The sequence below is a fragment of the Phocoena sinus genome, chromosome 6 (assembly GCF_008692025.1).
Source record: "Phocoena sinus isolate mPhoSin1 chromosome 6, mPhoSin1.pri, whole genome shotgun sequence".
Lineage (NCBI taxonomy): Eukaryota > Metazoa > Chordata > Mammalia > Artiodactyla > Phocoenidae > Phocoena > Phocoena sinus.
Window position 1 is genome coordinate 106030558 of NC_045768.1, and position 18602 is coordinate 106049159.

An 18602-nucleotide genomic window follows, 5' to 3' on the forward strand; every position below is an offset into this window, starting at 1 on the left:
GGCTGTCTTGCTGGATTCAGGCCTTTTCATTACTTTGGCTTCTGAGGACTTGACTTCTTTCATTATAAGCTCAGCCAATATATTTAAAGAGACGGTTTCTGTATTTCATCCTGCCTTTTCAGGGATTCTGTGCTCAGGGGGGTTTATGTTATTTAATCTGCCATGTTGTTGATAGTGAAGCTGTTGTATTATTCTTCATACTTTTCTAATTGCTTGGAATTTCATCATAATAATAACCACTAAACTATAATATGACCACTTTTCCATGTCTTTAAATATAACTTTCCTAAACATCTTTTTTAATGGACATGCAGTATTTTATAATGATTTATCTATCCCCTTTTGATGGGTAGTTTTCCAATAGTTTGCTATTAAAAACACTGATGAAATGAACAACTTTATACCTACGTCTTGCTGTGCAACCAAGATAAATAGTAGAAGTAGTGTTACTGAGCTAGGCACCACTGAACACCTCAAGGCTTTTGATACTGGTTACATATAGGCCGTTTGGAAGCGTGTCCTTAATACTAATGTAGATCTGTCCGTGGCAGGAAGAGAGCCCTGGGCTCTGGCTCCCGACTTGCTCTGAGTGAGTGTAGCCATCGACTCGGTGTCGTCACCGTGGAAGAGGAGGCGTCGGTTGGTTCAGCTCTGGGGTCTCTGTCTCAGCACCTGTGGTTCTCACTTTGTGCTCTTTCTTCCCCGCTCCCAGGTGACGTCACGGTGGACTTTCCGATGCCCAGGATGCCCTCAGGCTCTGTCACACGACGATTCCCACTTTCACGAGCGGCACAAGTGTATCAACTTCTTTGTCAAGGTGTACGGCTATATGCCCCTGCTGTACACACAGTTCCGCGTGGACTCTGTGCTCTTCAAGACCCGCCTGCCCCACGACAAGACCAAGTGCTTCAAGTTCATCTAGGGGCATTGCGCATATGGGAGAGGATGAGCAGAGTGAGGGAGGCAGCTCCTGAGGTCCCTAGACGTGGAAGGACCTCAGGGATGCCCACTGGGTGGGTGGCCCAGACCCTCTGCTGGGAGAGCTGGCAGGGAGAGTGGGAGGGACAGAGCTGCCTTGCTCTTGAAATCAGCCACACTGGCCGGAGCCCTGGTCCCAGGACACCAGGGCTCCCTACACAGGGCACTGGTGATAGCTTACACTGAGGGCCACAGGGACTCTGGAGAGTCACTCACACAGTTCATAAGCCCAGGGCAGCTGGTTTGTGGTTTTTAATTCACTAACAACTACTATTATTATTTAAAAAGAGCGTTTCAGATTTGCCATTCGAGGCTTATTTATATACATGTGTATATATACACATATGTGTATATACATGTGCGTGTATATGTATATATGCACACACACTCACATATACATATATATATATATTTGAGGGGGAGTTTGGCATTTCTGCCCATCTCACAAAGTGAGGGACGTACCACGGTGGTCTGTATTTTGGTGGAGATGGATCCTGGCCTTCTGGTATCTGGCTCATCTTTACAGATCGTCTCCGTCCTCCCCAGGGGCATCTATCTGTGTGCAGAAACAAGAAAGGGCTGGGCGTGGCCCTGTTAACAGGGCCCTGCCCAAGATAAGACCTGTTGCCAACCAGGGCTCTGTAGCTCAAGGTATGGGGATCTGCACCTTTGGGGCCAGTGGAGCCTCCCTGTGCAGGACTTGGTGGGTTTGAGGACTCCCCGCTGGGTCGTGCTGTCTGGGTTCTCAGCTCAGCTCTCTCCCTACCCCCTGTTTGAGAGAGAAGACTGAGGAAGGACCGAGACCTGCAGACAAACCCCCAAATGGCTCTTCTTCTTCGACCCTCCTTTGAAAGACATGCTGTGCTTTGGCTACAGACTTTCCTGCAGGTTCTCTCACGTACGAGAACAGAAGCCTGGTGGGCTGCACTTCAGGTGTGGTCTGAGTGGTTGCAGGTCGGCCTACTCTCTCTGCCGCAGAGCAAACGAGCATCCTTTGATCCCCACCCGGCTGGCCGGGGAGTCACAGCAAGGCACCTGCCTTGGGATAATACCTTGGTGAAATTCACCTTCCCCGACCCCTGTCTGGACTCACATCCTATAGTTATTGGATCCCTCACGCCGGGTTGGTTCTGGGACCCCCTGAGGTTTGGTATGTGTCAGAATGGTGGGAGGATAGGATTTGTTAGGTTAAGCTCAAATCCAGCCTGAAACAGGCATTCACACCCCACATTACCACGTTCTGCTCTGGGTTTAAATTTCTATTTCCTGGGCTGAAATAAAAGTAAGCTAAATTTTTTTTTTTTTTTTTTTTTGGGGTGGTGGCAGCAGCAGGGGAACCAAAGAGGGCGTTAGTGGCTGTTGGCAGGGATTTAGCCCGTGGCCTCCACCGTATTTCTGGTCCCCACTTTCCTCCACTGAAGTCGAATCTAGGAGGTTCCCCACAACTGACTGAACAAAGGCTCAGCCTTGTCCTGGGCACGCACATGCCTTAAGCCAGCTCCGTCTTCCCCTGACCTTGACATCCTGTGCTCCTGTGTCCAGGGGGCACATCCTCCTCTGACCTGCCTGCCCCAGATGGGTTCTCTTCAAGTATCATTTTGAAGCCAGGCTCTGTCCTGTGGGTAACACCCACCTGTAGGGCCGCTTGACCTAAGGGACTCTCCCCATTGGTGGACAGGACCAGGGCTCCGTCCTCTGGACAGTCCCACCGGCATCTTCCTGTGGTTCCCCTGCTGGGGCAGCTACCTAGGAAATGGAGCTCAGCTGCTCAGCAGCCCAGAGAAGGGGTCCAGACCCCCTGCTTCCTAACTTTCTAACTCCCCCTTCTGTGACCTCGGACTTTATTCTTTTTAGCAGTAGCCTTCTTCCCTTTGGGAAGCCAGAGAGTGTGGTGTTTTGAGCTATAAATGTGGCTGCTATTTTTATCTTGTCTCTTAATGTGAGGAGCTCCTAGACTGCCTCTGAGCGGGCCTGATGAGAGAGGAGCTGTGTCAGGATCCCCTGCACTGGAGCCAGAGCGCGGGGTCCCTGAGCACTGGCGGCAGATCCAGAGCAACTGGTACTCTGTGGCTGTGGATGACGTCACCGGGCACTGTAGGGGGGGTGGTGATGTCAGAGCACAGACGAGGGTGGCACTACTTGGACCTGAACAGGACACTGACTTGAAGGACTCCAGACAGCAGTCTCTGATGGACACTGGCCACGTTCGTGAAGGACACTCCTCATGGTGAGAGGGAGGGTGGTGAGAGCTTTTGGAGGCTTGGTTAGTTCTCCTGGAGAATGGCCGCTGCTTTTTGCAAGGCGGGTTAGGTAGAGGCCCCCGGTCCAGGCTTCGAATGCCTTTGATGCCGATGGGTCACCTTGGGAAGCCCAGATGTCACCTGCACCACCTGATTGGCTCACCTGGAGCACGGGACAGCCCTGCAGCGCACGTGGGCCTCCTCGGCTGTCCCGTGAACCCCCGTTGCTGTCTTTGCTCCCAGGGCCTGGCGCGTCTTTGCTCTCCAGCTGGCCAGTTTGCTCTTCACTGAGAGGCACCCAAATGAGGGGGAGCCCCCAAGGTGCTCATCAGGCCTTTCTGGGCTTTTGCACCTGTGCCGTGTCCTCCGCCTGTGTGGCCTGCACCTCAAGCCAGGGCCCGTGCGCTGGGCGTGCAGGAGTGGTCGCCTCAGGAGCGGCCTGCCTGTGTGTGTGCTTGGGGGGCTCCTGTTTGCGGTGCTGGCGTTTGAAGGGGGAAGCGCTCTGATACTCATGCCATGTCCATCCGCCCCACCCCTTTTCCAGTCATGAGCACAATGGTCTGACGTTGGATTTTTTGTAAAAAAAATAAAATGGAGACTTTAACTCATGAAGCTTGGAAGTCTTTTGTGGTTTTCCTCTGCAGGACGCTAGAGTGGCCTGAGGGAAGGTGTCTGCCCAGTTCCAGGAGCCACCCGTGCACGGCCAGCGGGCCCCTCCCAGCACGACTGTACGCTGTGATTTGGTCCTGGAGCAGCCTGCGTGCCTGAGCCCGGCTGATGCTGTCAGTGTGCGTGGACGCGGGCAGCCTTGTCTGTGTCCGTCTCTGGGATTAGTCATTTGATTACATAGAGAGGAACGTAGGTGTCACCGAACTGGTTTGAGCGGGATGTGGGGTGGCATGTGGCACGTGTTGGCCACCTTTACTTTTTCACGGTAACTTTTCAGTGTGTGTGGTGTGGTGCCGGGGAGCTCAAGTGTACGTGTTCCCAGACCAGAGGAGAGGGCTGGCTTAGAATGGCCCCGTCGGTCTGGGGGTTGTTTGCTGACTTCCAAGGAGCCACAGAAAGCTCCCGCATCTAGTTGGTGCTTAACTGTCCTTTTGATGTCTGGCTTCTGCTCAGCTGTGGGATCAGAGCCATCCTTAGGGAGCGAGCACCGAGTCACGAGCTTGGAGAAGACGGATGGAGACAGGAAGGAGGATGGAAGGCAGAGAAAAGCTGAGTTGGGGGTGCTCCTCTCCTGGGTTCTGCAGTTGGGAGTTTGGTTTGTACTAAAAGCCTAAGAATGCCTGGGACCCACGGTTCAGTGTTACTCCGAGACTAGGGTTGACAACTGATGTGGTAGGTTTGCGGCAGGTGAAGGGGGAAGATGATGTCCTATCGGGTGGGGATGCCTACTTGGTCTGGAGCTGGAGCTGCCAGGCTCCTATTCTTGCAGCCATCCATCTCCTTGTACCACCTGTGCTGGGGCCAGAGAGACGAAGTGACATGAGGCTGTCGAGATGGGCGTGATACTAGACACAGAGATAACACGTCTAACTTAGGTTCTGTTCCTGCTAGTTCTGGCTTGGACTTAGCAAGGTAAGCCAAAGTGGTCAATGTTAGCGGTTGATGTTACTGTCACTGAAATCGATTCCACCATATTTTCAAAAATGTGGTTAAGAAGGATAATGCTGTGGTTAAGGATATGGACCCTGGAGTAGACTGTGGGTTTAGATCCTGGGTCACCCATTAAACTGGCGGGGAGCACGTTATATTCTAAACTTCTTATCCATAAAATGGCGAAGAGTGTGCCCACGTCTTGAAGATGTGTTGAAAGTAAACATAATAAACGTGAAGAGTCCACTGTTCGGCACACAACAGAAATGCACTGTCATTGGGGTAACATACTGGAAACTTCTTAGTGGCACTTTCTGCATTCCAGCTCATTCCAGGCTCAGCTGAAGCATTGCCTTCAAGAAACCCTCCCTTCTCAGAAGTTGCTTGTCCCCCTCTAACAGCCGCCACCGTCCCTGGCCCATCTCCTGTTACAGCAGCTGACCTGTCTTACTTCACTGCACACTGTAATGGTTATGGGTCTGCTTCCCACACCAGCTTGTAAGCCTCTTGAGAATAGAGCACTTAAGTGCTAAACAGTTTTTTCCCTCCCTCTCTTCCTCCTTGCGAAATAGTTTTTTGATGAATGAAATGATTTGATGACAAAATTAAGCGGGGGCGGGGTCACATAGAAATCATAGCTGGCAACAAGCTGAATAGTAATCAGTACCATGGTGCTTTTGGAATATAGCTAACGTGGTATTACCAGAGTGTTGCAGGAAGTTGGCACGCAACAGCTACGAAGTATTATATTCACTATTTTTATTATTTAAATCTTCATTGACAAAGGGGGTTAAGGGCAAGAAGAATTAAACACCCAGAATGGATTCCAGAAGAGGTCATGAAATACGGTGGGAAGCCTTGCACTAGGACCAGCCTTGGGTTGCTGTTTAATTTCACCTGTTTCTTGACCTGTTTTAATTGGGCAAATTGTTTTATCCTTCTTCATTTGTCTTCATATTGCGAAAGAGTACGAATCTTGGTCATATTGTAGGGTTGTTATGTGAGAATTTAATCTATTTAGATTTTATTTAACCTATTGGTCCTAATATTTAATTATGAAAAATTTCAAATGTACAGGGAAGTTTAAATAATTTTTATACTGTAAACCTGTATACCTAACAGTCATTTTACTACACTTGCTTTATAAAGCTATCTATAGATTCATTCCTCTATCCATTTTTTTTATTCCTCTATTCATTTTTTTTCATCCCTTTTATCCATCCTATTTTTGGTGCATTTCTAAGTATATAATTACTGGCATTAATACACTTCCCTCTAAATACATAAGCACACACATCATTAACTGGAGGTCAATATTAGTTTCTATGTGTTTAATGTAAAATTTCCATATTAAATTTATACATTGAAATGCACAATCTTAAGTGTACTTTCTCTTGACTTTTGACAAATGCATACACTTGTGTAACCAACCCCATCAAGATATAGAACATTTCTGTCAAACCCAGGACGTTTCCTCATGTTCATTCCTAGTCAATCTCCACCTCCACCCCACAGTAATCACCTTGGATTAGTTTTCCTGTTCCTAGAATTTCATATAAATAGTGTCATACAATTTTTACTCTTCTGTGCAAGGCTTCTAGAAACTCAAGTGTGTTTCTGAGATTCATCCAGTGTTGCACGTATTAGTAATTTGTTCCTTTTATTGAGAGAGGTATTCCCTTGATTAACAACATTTGTCCACTCTCTTGATAGGCACTGGAGATGTTTCCAGTTTTTGGCTGTTGGGAATAAAACTGCTAAGAACATTCATCTGCAAGTCTTCTTGTGGATTTATGTTTTTCTCTCGGGTAAATACCTAGGCGTATAATTGTTGTGTGATAAGGTAGGGATACACATGTTTAGTTTTATAAGAAACTGCCAGACCTTTTTCCATAGTGATCGTACTCATTCGTATTCCCACCAATAATTTTGTGTTTCAGTTGCTCTACATCCTCGCCAGCCTCGCCAATGGTGGTGTCAGGCCTTGTCGTTTTAGCCACTCTGGTTGGTGAGTAATGGTATCTCGTAGTTTGAATTCGCATTTTCCTGATGACTAATGATAAGTACCTTTTCATGTGCTTACTCCATTTATATGTATTTCCTTTGTGAAATTTTTGCCCATTAAACTTTGTTTTGGTTTGTCTTTTTTTTAATCATTGCTTTATTTAAAAAATACATTTTTGGGAATTCCCTGGTGGTCTAGTGGTTAGGACTGAGTGCTTTCACTGCCATGTCCCGGGTTCAACCCCTGGTCGGGGAACTACCATCCCACACACCGTGTGACAAACATTTTTAATTTTTTTGAGCAGTTTTAGGTTTAGAGGAAAATTGAGTGAAAAGTACAGTTTGTCCCCTTGCATTAGTGTGGTACATTTATTACAATTGATAAGCCAGTATCGACATATTAATTAAAGTCATAGCTTATGTTAGGCTTCATTATTTGTGCAGAATATTCTTATGGGAGTTGACAAAAGTATAATGACCTGTATCCACTTACAGTATCTGTAGAACAGTTTCACTTTCCTAAAAGTCCTTTGTGTCCCACCCATTCCTCTCTCCAACCGCTGGCAACCACTGTTTTTTTTACTGTCTTTTTTAGTTTTGCCTTTTCCAGAATGTCATGTCATGTCATACGCCAGTTAAAATCATACAATATATAGCCTTTTCAGGTTGGCTTCCTTCATTTAGCAATATGCATTTAAGGTTCCTCCATCTTTTTGTGGCTTGACAGTTCATTTCTTTTTATTGCTGAATAATATTCCACTGTATGGATGTATTGTTTGCCTTTTTATTGTTGAGTTGTGGGAATTGTTTACCCTGGATACTAGTCCATTGTCAGATGTATGTGCTGTAAATATTTTCCCCAATTTGGGGGTTGCCTATCCATTTTCTTTATGGTATCGTGTGCTGAGCAGAAGCTTTTCATTTTGATGAGATCTGATTTAGAATTTTCTTTTTTGTCATTGCTTTCTGTGACTCAAGAACCCTGTGCTTACCCAAAGTCATGAAGATATTCTTTTAATTTTTCCACTAAAAGCTGTATGGTCTAGGCTGCATCTCAAGTTAATATTTGTGTGTGGTGTGTGGTAGTGGTCAGAGTTCTATCCTTTTTTAAAAAATTATTTATTTATTTCTGGCTGCGTTGGGTCTTCATTGTTGTGTGCGGGCTTTCTCTAATTGTGGCGAGGGGGGCTACTCTTCGTTTGCGGTGCACGGGCTTCTCATTGCGGTGGCTTCTCTTGTTGTGGAGCACGGGCTCTAGGTGCATGGGCTTCTCAGTAGTTGTGGCACGTGGGCTCAGTAGTTGCGGCTCGAGGGTTCTAGAGCGCAGGCTCAGTAGTTGCGGTGCATGGGCTTAGTTGCTCCGCTGCATGTGGGATCTCCCCAGACCAGGGCTCGAACCCGTGTCCCCTGCATTGGCAGGTGGATTCTTAACCACTGCACCACCAAGGAAGTCCTCTTTCTTTTCTTTCTCTCTCTCTTTTTTTTGCACATGAATATCTAGTTGTTTCAGCACCATTTGTTAAAAAGAATTTCCTAAAAAAAAAAAAAAAAAAAAAAAGAATTTCCTTTCTCCACTGAATTGGTTGGGCCTTTGTTGACAACGTAATGACTGTGTAAGTGTGGGTATTTCTGAGCTGTCTTTCCTGTCATGCTGATTTGTTACTAGTACCAGATTGTCTGAATTAATGTAGCTTTCTTGTTCGTCTTGAAATAAAGTAGTATAAGTTCTACAACTTGATCATCTTTCTCAAAATTGCTTTGGATATTATAGTTACTTTGTATTTCTCTATATAAATTTTAGAATTAGTTTGTCAATTTTTTTTCTAAAAAAAACGATTTTCTATCCTGCTGGAATTGAAAATTAAAAAAAAAAATTCTTGTAAATTACACAGAACTTAAAATGACCATTTTAGCCACTTTTTAAAAATTAAAAAAAATTGAAGTGTGGCTGATTTACAATGTTGTGTTAATTTCTGCTATAACAGCAAAGTGATTCATACATACATATGTATATGTACATACATATATTCTTTTAAAAAATATTTTCCATTATGGTTTATCATAGGATACTAAATATAGTTCTCTGTGCTATACAGTAGGACTTTATCCATTCTCTATATAAAAGCTTACATCTGCTAACCCCACCTCCCACTCCATCCCTCCCCCAAGTCCCTCCCCCATGGCAACCACCAGTCTGTTCTGAGTTTGCTTCTGTTTCGCAGATCGGTTCATTTGTGTCATATTTTAGATTCCATGTATGTGATATCATGTGGTATTTGTGTTTCTGACTTACTTCACTTAGTATGGTAATCTCTAATTGCATCCATGTTGCTGCAAATGGCATTATTTCGTTCTTTTTTATGGCTGAGTAATATTCCATTGTACACATGTACCACATCTTCTTTATCCACTCATCTGTTGATGGACATTTAGGTTGTTTCCATGTCTTGCCTATTGTGAATAGTGCTGCTGTGAACATAGGGGTGCATGCATCTTTTTGGATTAGAGTTTTGTCTTGATATATGGCTAGGAGTGGGATTGATGGGTCATATGGTAACTCTGTTTTTAGCTTTCTGAGGAACTGCCATACTTTTGTCCACAGTGGCTGCACCAACTTACATTCCCACCAACAGTGTAGGAGGGTTCCCTTTTCTCCACACCTTCTCCAGCATTTGTTATTTGTAGACTTTTTAATGATGGCCATTCTGACTGGTGTGAGGTGATACCTCACTGTAGTTTTGATTTGCGTTTCTCTAGTGATGTTGAGCATCTTGTGCCTATTGGCCATTTGTATTTCTTCTTTGGAGAAATGTCTATTTAGGTCTTCTGCTCATTTTTCAATTGGGTTGTTTGTTTTTTTGTTATTGAGTTTTATGAGCTGTTTGTATATTTTGGAAATTAAGCCCTTGTTGGTTGCATCATTTGCAAATATTTTCTCCCATTCTGTAGGTTGTCTTTTTGGTTTTTTAATGGTTTCTTTTGCTGTGCAAAAAGCTTGTAAGTTTGATTAGGTCCCATTTGTTTATTTTTGCTTTTATTTGTATTGCTTTGGTAGAGTGACTCAGGAAAACACTGGTACAATTTATGTCAGAAAATGTTTTGCCTGTGTTCTCTTCTAGGAGCTTTACAGTGTCATGTCTTATGTTTAAGTCTTTAAGCCATTTTGAGTTTATTTTTGTGTATGGTGAGAGGATGTGTTCTAACTTCAATTTAAATGTGGCATTTTATCCACTGTTTAGTGTACAATTCAGTGGCATTAATAAGTATATTCACAATGTGTAACCACCACCACTAGCTATTTCCAGAACTTTTTTTGTCTTCCCAAACAGAAAGTCTGTGCCCATTAAACAGTAACTCTCCATTCCCCCTTCCTTTCAGCCCCTGATAACCTCTATTTTGTTTCTATGGATTTGCCTATTTCTGGATATTCATTGAAACGGAATCATAGAGTATTAAGTCTTTTTTGTCTGGCTTATTTTATATAGCATGTTGGTTCATCCATGTTGTAGCATGTATCAGAATTTCATTCTTTTTTATGGCTGGACAATATTTCATTGTGTGTTATGGCATAAAATATTTTGTCCATTCACCTGTTGAAGGATACTTGGGTTACTTCCACATTTTGGCCATCATAAATACTGTTATGAACATGGATGTACAAACATGTTTGAGTCCCTGCTTTCAATTCTTTTGTGTATATACTGATCAGTGGAATTGTTGGATATGGTAACTCAACGTTTAATTTTTTGGGGAACTGCCAACAGTTTCCACAGCAGCTGTACCATTTAACATTTCCACCAGCAGTGCACAAGGGTTCAGTGTCTCCACATCCTTTCCATTACTTGTTTTGTTTTGTAATTAATAATTTAAAAATTATTGCCATCCTAGTAGGTGTGCAGTGATACCTCATTGACAGTTTACGTTTCCCTAATGACTAATCATGTTCAATACCTTCTCGTGTGCTTATTGGCCATTTGTATATTTTATTCAGAGAAATGTCTATTCAAGTCCTTTGCCCATTTAAAAAAACCATTTTTTTTTGTTATCCACTGGGATTTTGATGAGATTGTATTGAATCTGTATATCAATGTGTAGAATTGAAATACTAATAATACTGAGTCTCTAATCCATGAACACGATATATCTCTTCATGTATTCTGATCTTATTTAATTTCTGTCACCACAATTTTGAGACTTTTAGTGTAGAGATCTTACACATCTTTTTCAAAAGTTTATTCCTGTGTCTTTTCACACTATTAAGAGTAGAATTGCTGTTTAACAAGTTCTTTTTCTAATTATTTATTACTAATATATAAAATACAGTTGATTTTGTATATTAACCTTGTATTCTGCAATCTTGCTAACATTAATTCTATGTATGATTTTCTATTTAAACAATATTTTGCTCATGTTCCTGGAAATCTGCTTCTCTATACTTGTGAGAAGTTTGGGAGAAACTTGTATTTTGTCTGTTATTCTGGTGAGTTAAAAAGTCATCGGAGACAACACAATGCACAGGATGTAATAGGTGCTTAATAAATACTGATGGCTGGAAGGGCCTACAGATGATTGGAAAAGACTTTGTAACAAAAATAAAGAACAAAGTTCTTTATTTTCAAAATATTGTGAGCAATTAGTTACTAGATTAAAAATTTATATTAGATATTCTAAAAAATGTTATCAAACTTTTAGTTGGTGTGTTTAGTAACCCCAAATTACTGTAATGATGTGCATTAAAGTGAGTTTTCATTTGTGATTGATTTCATAGTTGTATGTCATGAAGACTTATAAATGCCTTAGAAATTACTACTGTGGTTTACCGTAGGGAAGGGTAAAGGATAAATTCTGCTAACATAAGAATTATCACGCAGAGGATACACTCCTATTTTTTTCAGTGGCCTCAGATAACAATATAAGGGAGAGAAGAAATACTCCACATGTTTAATGACAAGATGTGGGCAAAACACCTTTCAAAGATCTGTGGTCCTATGACTCAAAAAATGCTTACGTTTAATACATGTAATTTTTCCCCCGTTTTACTGAGATATTATTGACGTACAGCATATGTAAGTTTAAGGTGTACACATGATTTGATACACATATACACTGAGAAATGATTACTACAATAAGGTTAACTCTATCCTGTCACATAATTACCTTTTTGTGTGGTAATAACTTTTAAGATCTACTCTCTTAACAGCTTTCAAGTATATAATACAGCATTGTTAATTACAGTCACAATGCTGTACATTAGATCCCTAGAACTTATTCATTTTATAGCTGGACATCTGTATCTCCCCATTTCCCCACCTCCTATCCTAGCCCCTGGCAACCACCATTCTACTCTATCTTTGAGTTCAGCTCTTTTAGATTCTACATGAGTGAGAACATATAGTGCTTGTCTGACTTATTTCATTTAGCATAATGCCCTTAAGGTCCATCCATGTTGTTGTAAAAGATGGGAATTCCTTCTCTTTTATGGCTGAATAATATTCCATTGTGTATGTGTATGGTAATGATTTGTGATGTTGAACACCTTATCACGTACCTTTTGGCCCATTTGTATGTCTTTGGAAAAATGTATATTCAAGTCCTGTGCCCACTTTTTTTGCTATTGATTTGTATGCATTCCTGATATATTTTGGCTCTTAACCCCTTATCAGATAGTTTGCAAACATTTTCTCCCATTGGGTCGCCTCTTCATTTTGCTGGTTTCCTTTGCTATGCAGAAGCTTTTTAGTTGGATGTAGTCCCAGTTGTTTATTTTCCTCTTGTTGCTTGTGCTTTTGGTGTCATAGCCAAAAAATTGTTGCCAAGACCAATGTCAAGGAGCTTTCGCCCTACGTTTTCTTCCAGTAGTTCTAGTTTTGGGTCTTGAACATTTAAGTCTTTATTCCTTTTCAAGTTAATTTTTATGAGTGGTGTAAGATATTTTATTCTTCTGTGCGTGGTTATCCAGTTTTCCCAACACCACTTACTGACAAGACTGTCCTTCCCTCATTGAGTCTTCTTGGCTCCCTTGTCGATATTAGTTGACTGTATATGTGTGGGTTTATTTCTGGGCCCTCGATTGTTCCATTGGCCTGTGTGTCTATTTTTGTCAGTACCATACTGTTTTGGTTACTATAGCTTTGTAATAAAGCTTAAAATCAGGAATTGTGCCTCCAGCTTTTGTTCTTCTTTCTCATGATTTTTTTTTGGGGGGGGGCGCTATTCAGGGTCTTCTCTGGTTCCATACAAATTTGAGTTTTTTCTTCTGTGAAAAATGCAATTGGAATTTTGATAGGGATGGCATTGAATCTATAGATGGTAAAATGCTTCTATGATGTGATTAAACCTAAAATGGATCCAAGAACAGTGCTGGCTGCAGCCTCCTGCAAGATTAGACATGTTTGGCTCAGTTCTACATTGCCTATCTCCATAATTTAGTTGCGACTTCTGTCAGAACTGTAGTTGGTTATTTTTACCTCATTCTAGGTTTGAAAAAGAGTAAAGTTATTTACCCATAGTTCCACTGCAGTGAATTTGGGGACATCAGAGGTTTTCTACCTTCCCACAGTATGGCATGAAAACAATGAGACAGCATTCAACTTTCCTCATGGCTGTAGGGGAAAAACTGGACTTGGGCCAAAGGAAAGTAGCTCCCTTTCCTCTCCAGTTTGCTTGGCTCACATGACTATATGATCATACAGCTTTGGAGGTTTCTTCACTCTCACTTCTGTTGATACTTCATTGTACAGGCAAACCTCATTTTATTGTGCTTTGCAGATACTGCTTTTTTTTTTTTTTTTATAGATTGAAGGTTTGTGGCAACCCTGCGTCAAGTAAGTCTATCAGTGCCATTTCCCCAGCAGCATTATTTTAAAATTAAGGTCTGTACACTTTTTTAAAAAAAAATAATGCTATTGCACATTTAATAGACTAGACTACAGTATAAACATAATTTTTAAATGCACTGGGAAATGAAAAAATTCATGTGACTTGCTTTATTGTGATAATGTGCTTTATTGTTGTGGTCTGGAACCAAACCAGCAATATCCCCAAGGTATGTCTATAGTTTGGAAAAGCCAACTTCTGCCTTTATAGGACAACGGTGAGGCCCAAAGGCTTCAAGCTCTCCAGGGGTCAAGACGACAAATAGTTGTTACCATTACTTAAAAAGAAATGGACGATACGCCTCAAGTCCCTTCCCCAACTCCTGACCCCTGGTGCTCACACATGATGTTAAGGTAAGGCAGAAGCCACTTACCGGCGATGGGTTTTGGGGAAAGTTAATTGCTGTACCTCAGTTTCCTCATCCAGCGCCTTGACTGTGGCCCTGTGGAGAGATGCCCCTGAACCAGGAGCGCCCAGCTAAGCCACACCAGATTCCTGACCCACAGAAGCAGTGAGATAATAAGTGTTTGCTATTTTAAGCCACTAAATTTTGGGCTGATTTGCTACACAGCAATAGATATACTACTTTGCAGAAAGATCAAAAGAAATAAGAAAATCAGGTCCCTCCTCACTATTTTTAATGGTTTTTCAATTACTATTTAATCATTAGGCATTTGTTGGGCTTATGAGTAGAAATTTTTCTAAATGTCAGTCTCTTTCCCCAGATCGGTGTGACTAGTCAGCGGGCTGCATTTCGAAATAACAAAGCCACTATGGGTGGTATAATTCTAGCACTAACAGCAGGTTCCACCATTTCTTCTGGGTCTTCTATTCACCAACCTGGTTTGGTATCCAAATACCTGAACTCTAGGTAGAGTTATTATTCATAACTGCTCTCTCCTAATACTTGGGAGGGCCAGCTCTAGATTTCTCTGCTCTAACAAATGATTCTTTGCTTCTTCCTCTCTCTGGCTTCTGCCATGAAGTAGGTGGTAATGACAATTAAAACCGTCATCATTTCTTATTTCCTGCTGCACATCAGTTTATGGACTATTTGCCTCTTAGTAACCACCTCTCAAGCACCTCTCACTGATCCCCTGGGATTAATCAAGCCCTTAACAGAAATCCAACTTGGACAAATCCAAGTCATTCCTGGACGTATCATTGTTGGAACATTTAAGTAAAATAATCATTTTGATTTTTCTTTCTATTTCATACTGCTTTTGCATTTTTCAAGATGTTAAGAAAACTTAAAAAAACTTGATTTCTCTCAAGTTTTATTAGGAAGTATGCCTACATGTGCTACATATTTACAATTCTCCTACTAAAAACAAAACTAAATTTTCATAACCATGGCATGTCCGTCTCTTGTAATGTTAATCCTCTCCCGAAGTTTATTCTGTAGACACACCCTGGGCCCCTTGATTGGAATGGCCTGCACATTGGGAAACAGAGAACGGTTGAAACATTCCTGGGCCCAAGGCTGGCAAAGTTGGAGATGGCAAAAATGAAGTTGCCTTTTTCCTCCTCTAATGAAGAACTGCTTCCCACTGACATGTCCATTCCAGAGACAGAACTGACAGCCAACTCTCCACGAAACCTGAGGAAGCAGTTCTATAGTGTTACAGTTCTTGGGTCACTAAAGCCCTTTGTGACGCTTTGCTGCTGGCCAGGTTGGACTGACCTCCGACTGAATTTCAACTGGTCCGAAAAGACGGTAAGCGTCTACTTCCACTGCTGGCCAGTTCTAAGACTTGTATGCTACTCCCCACATTTTAATACTTGCAAAATTGGCATGTGTGTTACAACTGATGCTATCTCAGAGTTGATGTAATCTGGTAAATACCTGTTTTAAGCAATTCCATTATTTCAGACACAGGCGTCTGAGTTTACTGCTCAGCGGAATGCGGAGAATCCTGATCATCTGTGGGAGAAGCAGTGGTGAGCGGAGGTTGTGGGTGGAGCCTGAGATGCTGGTTCAGGCCCTCCCCCAGAAGGTCAAGGTCAGTGTCAGCGCTCTGTGCTGGTGTTTCTCATACTGACACAGCTCAGATGAAGTTAAGCACCCGTTCGTACAATTTAAGAAATATACTAATGCACATACCAAACTAAAATTTGCTGTGGTATTTTCTAAGTTCAGTTCTGTATATTTTCATATTCTTTCAGATACTAAATGGCTATATAAATTGTAGATTTACCAGAACACAGCTACTTCTATAAAAAATAAGTTTTATTAACAAAATGAGCTCACATTGTAAAATACAGACAGATGGGTTCATTTTGCTAATTTTGGGGGATCATCTTTCTTATCAGGTACAGCACTGTAGACAATAAAACAAACTCAAAGACTAGTTCCCCTGCCCAAGGCCTGTGAAACCATGAAAAACAGTCACAAGTCCTCATCTTTTTACCTCTCCGTCCACTATTAGCCTCCTGGAAAGCTGCTGTAGCTCTCAGCCTTCTCCTCGGCTTGTTGCCTCACCTGCCTGGCTACCTGAGAGAGGCAGGACTGGGAAGAAGACGAGGCTGAAGGTTAAAGGAAAAGCTCTTGCCTGAAACAGTGCCAAGAAGCCAGACCGGGAGATTCTGGCCGTAACTCCTGAGAATGTTGCTCAAGCCAGAGACCACCACCACAGAGACCTGCCAGGCTGCATGGCCTTCCTCCGCTGGGTGCTGGGCAGCCACAGTGAAGGCCTGCAGCAGGGTCTCAGGGAAGTGGAGATGGCTTTCGTGTTCCACTCAGAACTTCTGTAGGAATTTGAGGACAAGGTCCCGCAGCCGTACCCTGAGCATCTCGTCATTGTCGCAGATGATATGGGTCGAATCTTCCTCGATCTGGATGAGTGTCTCAGCTTCCTGTAGCAGGACGATATGGCCCTTGGCTGTGTCTTCCACCTTAATATCACTGAAGCCATGCTGCTCCAAAAGAAAAGGGACAGGACTTTGGGTGCTCTGAAAAGCCAGAGGATATTTCAGCAACTGAGAGTTCTGAAATCACACTTCCTAGAATTGGCTAAACTGAACATCCTAGAAACTGGCATTTTGGACACTCAGAACAATTCTACAGACTAATCACAGGACCAGCTACAGCAACAGAACTCAAACTGAAGCCCCTAAACATGCAAAAATCTCATGCAAAATTCCTACAACCTGCTTAAGCTTTTATCTGAGGAGCACATCTAAGCACCTGAGTTCAGGAGCCTGGGATGCCAGGCTGTTCCATACCAGCCTCCATACCACGCCTGTGGTCCCTGGTAAAACTCCATCCTGTCCCAGGAAAATGCCATTCTTCACAGCAAGATACCACTGACTTTTTTTTTTTTTTTTACGGTACGCGGGCCTCTCCCGTTGTGGAGCACAGGCTCCGGACGTGCAGGCTCAGCGGCCATGGCTCACGGGCCCAGCCGCTCGGTGGCATGTGGGATCTTCCCGGACCGGGGCACGAACCCGTGTCCCCTGCATCGGCAGGCGGACTCTCAACCACTGTGCCACCAGGGAAGCCCACCACTGACCTTTTGACGTGGCAAATTCCTCCCAAGGGAGAAGACAGATAAGGCAGCATATCAAATACTTCTCCAGGGCCACCTCCAATGCTAATTCAGAATTTTCTTACACATCACATGTCAAGTTGAGAAAGAAGAAAAGAAATGGAAAGAGGACTAATTTGCCTGAAAAGGACCCAGGCTAGGTAAATGAACGTGACCTAGGGAGATTCTCCACACTTGGCTCTGGAAATCTCACGTGTAGTTCGGGGCAGCCACGGATATTCCTTCTGCAAAGGAGGTGGGGCAGAAATGGTGGGGGGAGTAGCTAGGGTCGGGGCCTAGGGGTCAACTCCCGAGCACCCAGGCAGAAGAGCTAAACAAAGTCTTTCTGGGAAAGCAAGTTGTTTCAAGATTTTAAGAAACAAGTCAAGTGTGAGTCCCATCAGCAGGGCCAGGGGGCACAGCACGGTCGGGAGGAAGCTGGTACTGGTGTGCTCATGGCACATGGGGCTCCCTGGGGTAATTCCCACGGGGTGTCCCCATGTCACTAGGGGCCAGGAGAGCCACACAACTCGGGGAAAGCCCTCCCTTCAAGAAAATTAAACGACTACTGAAGAAAACAATTCCCAATAAAGAGAAAGCTTTTAAAATTTGAAAGAACTCAGCGACTGAGTTATTTAGTTTGGACAAAAGGCAGTAGCTAGTTTAACAAAAGAAAGTCTCTTTTCCTGTAATGATCTACTATAGTTGCAGTTCTTCTTGCAAGAAGCAACACGAATAATATTATCTTTAGCCAATTCCTCCTCTTTTCTATCAAGGATTCTATAATTCTGATGCCAAAACAGGGATCTCTGAAGTCCTGTGACTAAAGCCAGAATTACAAAATCTTTTCAGGTTAAACTTTTTTCTTTTTACTTGTAGTCATGGAATCTGTGCCTTGCGGGGAGCAGCCAGCAGGGACAAGGGGCGGGATGGCCACTGAGCCAGTGCAGGCACCACCATCCTCCACAATGACTGCCTGTTTCTCTCTCCTCCCACCTGGTCTGGGAATCACTGGCTCTGCTTCCTGAGTGCCTGCAGATCTGGCATCAGTGACCCCTGTGCCCCCGAGTCTCGCCTCTGAACTGGCCATGCTAGCTCTGACAGCAAGGGGTCTTCTCATAGGAAAGTGGGGCTCTAGAGGGGGCAGACCCTTCTTTCTCCTGGCCGTCCCCCTACCCCATCTTGTCACAGCTACGTCCTCGAAGAAAGAAAGGCCCCTCCTTGGTCTGGTTCCCACGAGAAGTGGGGGTGGGGGGCAGCCTGGTGCTGGGGGGAAGGGGGGCCCACTCTCCGCTAAGTCTCCATGGCCCTCGCCTGGTTCTGTCCCCGCCATGACCGAGGAGCCAGCAGCACAGACAGTGGAGACGGCGGACAGCAG

At 43.5% G+C, this 18602-nt stretch overlaps 2 protein-coding genes across 9 annotated transcripts in view; one reads left to right on the forward strand and one right to left on the reverse strand.

Moving 5' to 3' along the window:
* The window catches only part of EXTL3 (exostosin like glycosyltransferase 3), a 140047-nt gene extending 123899 nt beyond the window's left edge, over positions 1-16148 (forward strand). For 4 of the 5 annotated variants that reach the window (XM_032634449.1, XM_032634448.1, XM_032634447.1 and 1 more), the window contains exon 7: positions 713-3826. In XM_032634449.1, coding sequence (XP_032490340.1) covers positions 713-922 — 210 coding nt within the window. In that variant the 3' untranslated portion in view covers positions 923-3826. Of the gene's footprint in view, positions 1-712; positions 3827-6530; positions 6626-6757; positions 6826-15090; positions 15415-15570; positions 15701-16010 lie in introns of those variants that run through there. The other variant, XR_004350308.1, reaches the window with a different exon arrangement.
* Positions 15907-18602, reverse strand: part of INTS9 (integrator complex subunit 9) — a 110519-nt gene continuing 107823 nt past the window's right edge. For all 4 annotated transcript variants that reach the window (XM_032634453.1, XM_032634454.1, XM_032634452.1 and 1 more), the window contains one exon: positions 15907-16613. In XM_032634453.1, the coding sequence (XP_032490344.1) occupies positions 16437-16613 (177 nt within the window). In that variant the 3' untranslated portion in view covers positions 15907-16436. The remainder of the gene's footprint in view (positions 16614-18602) is intronic.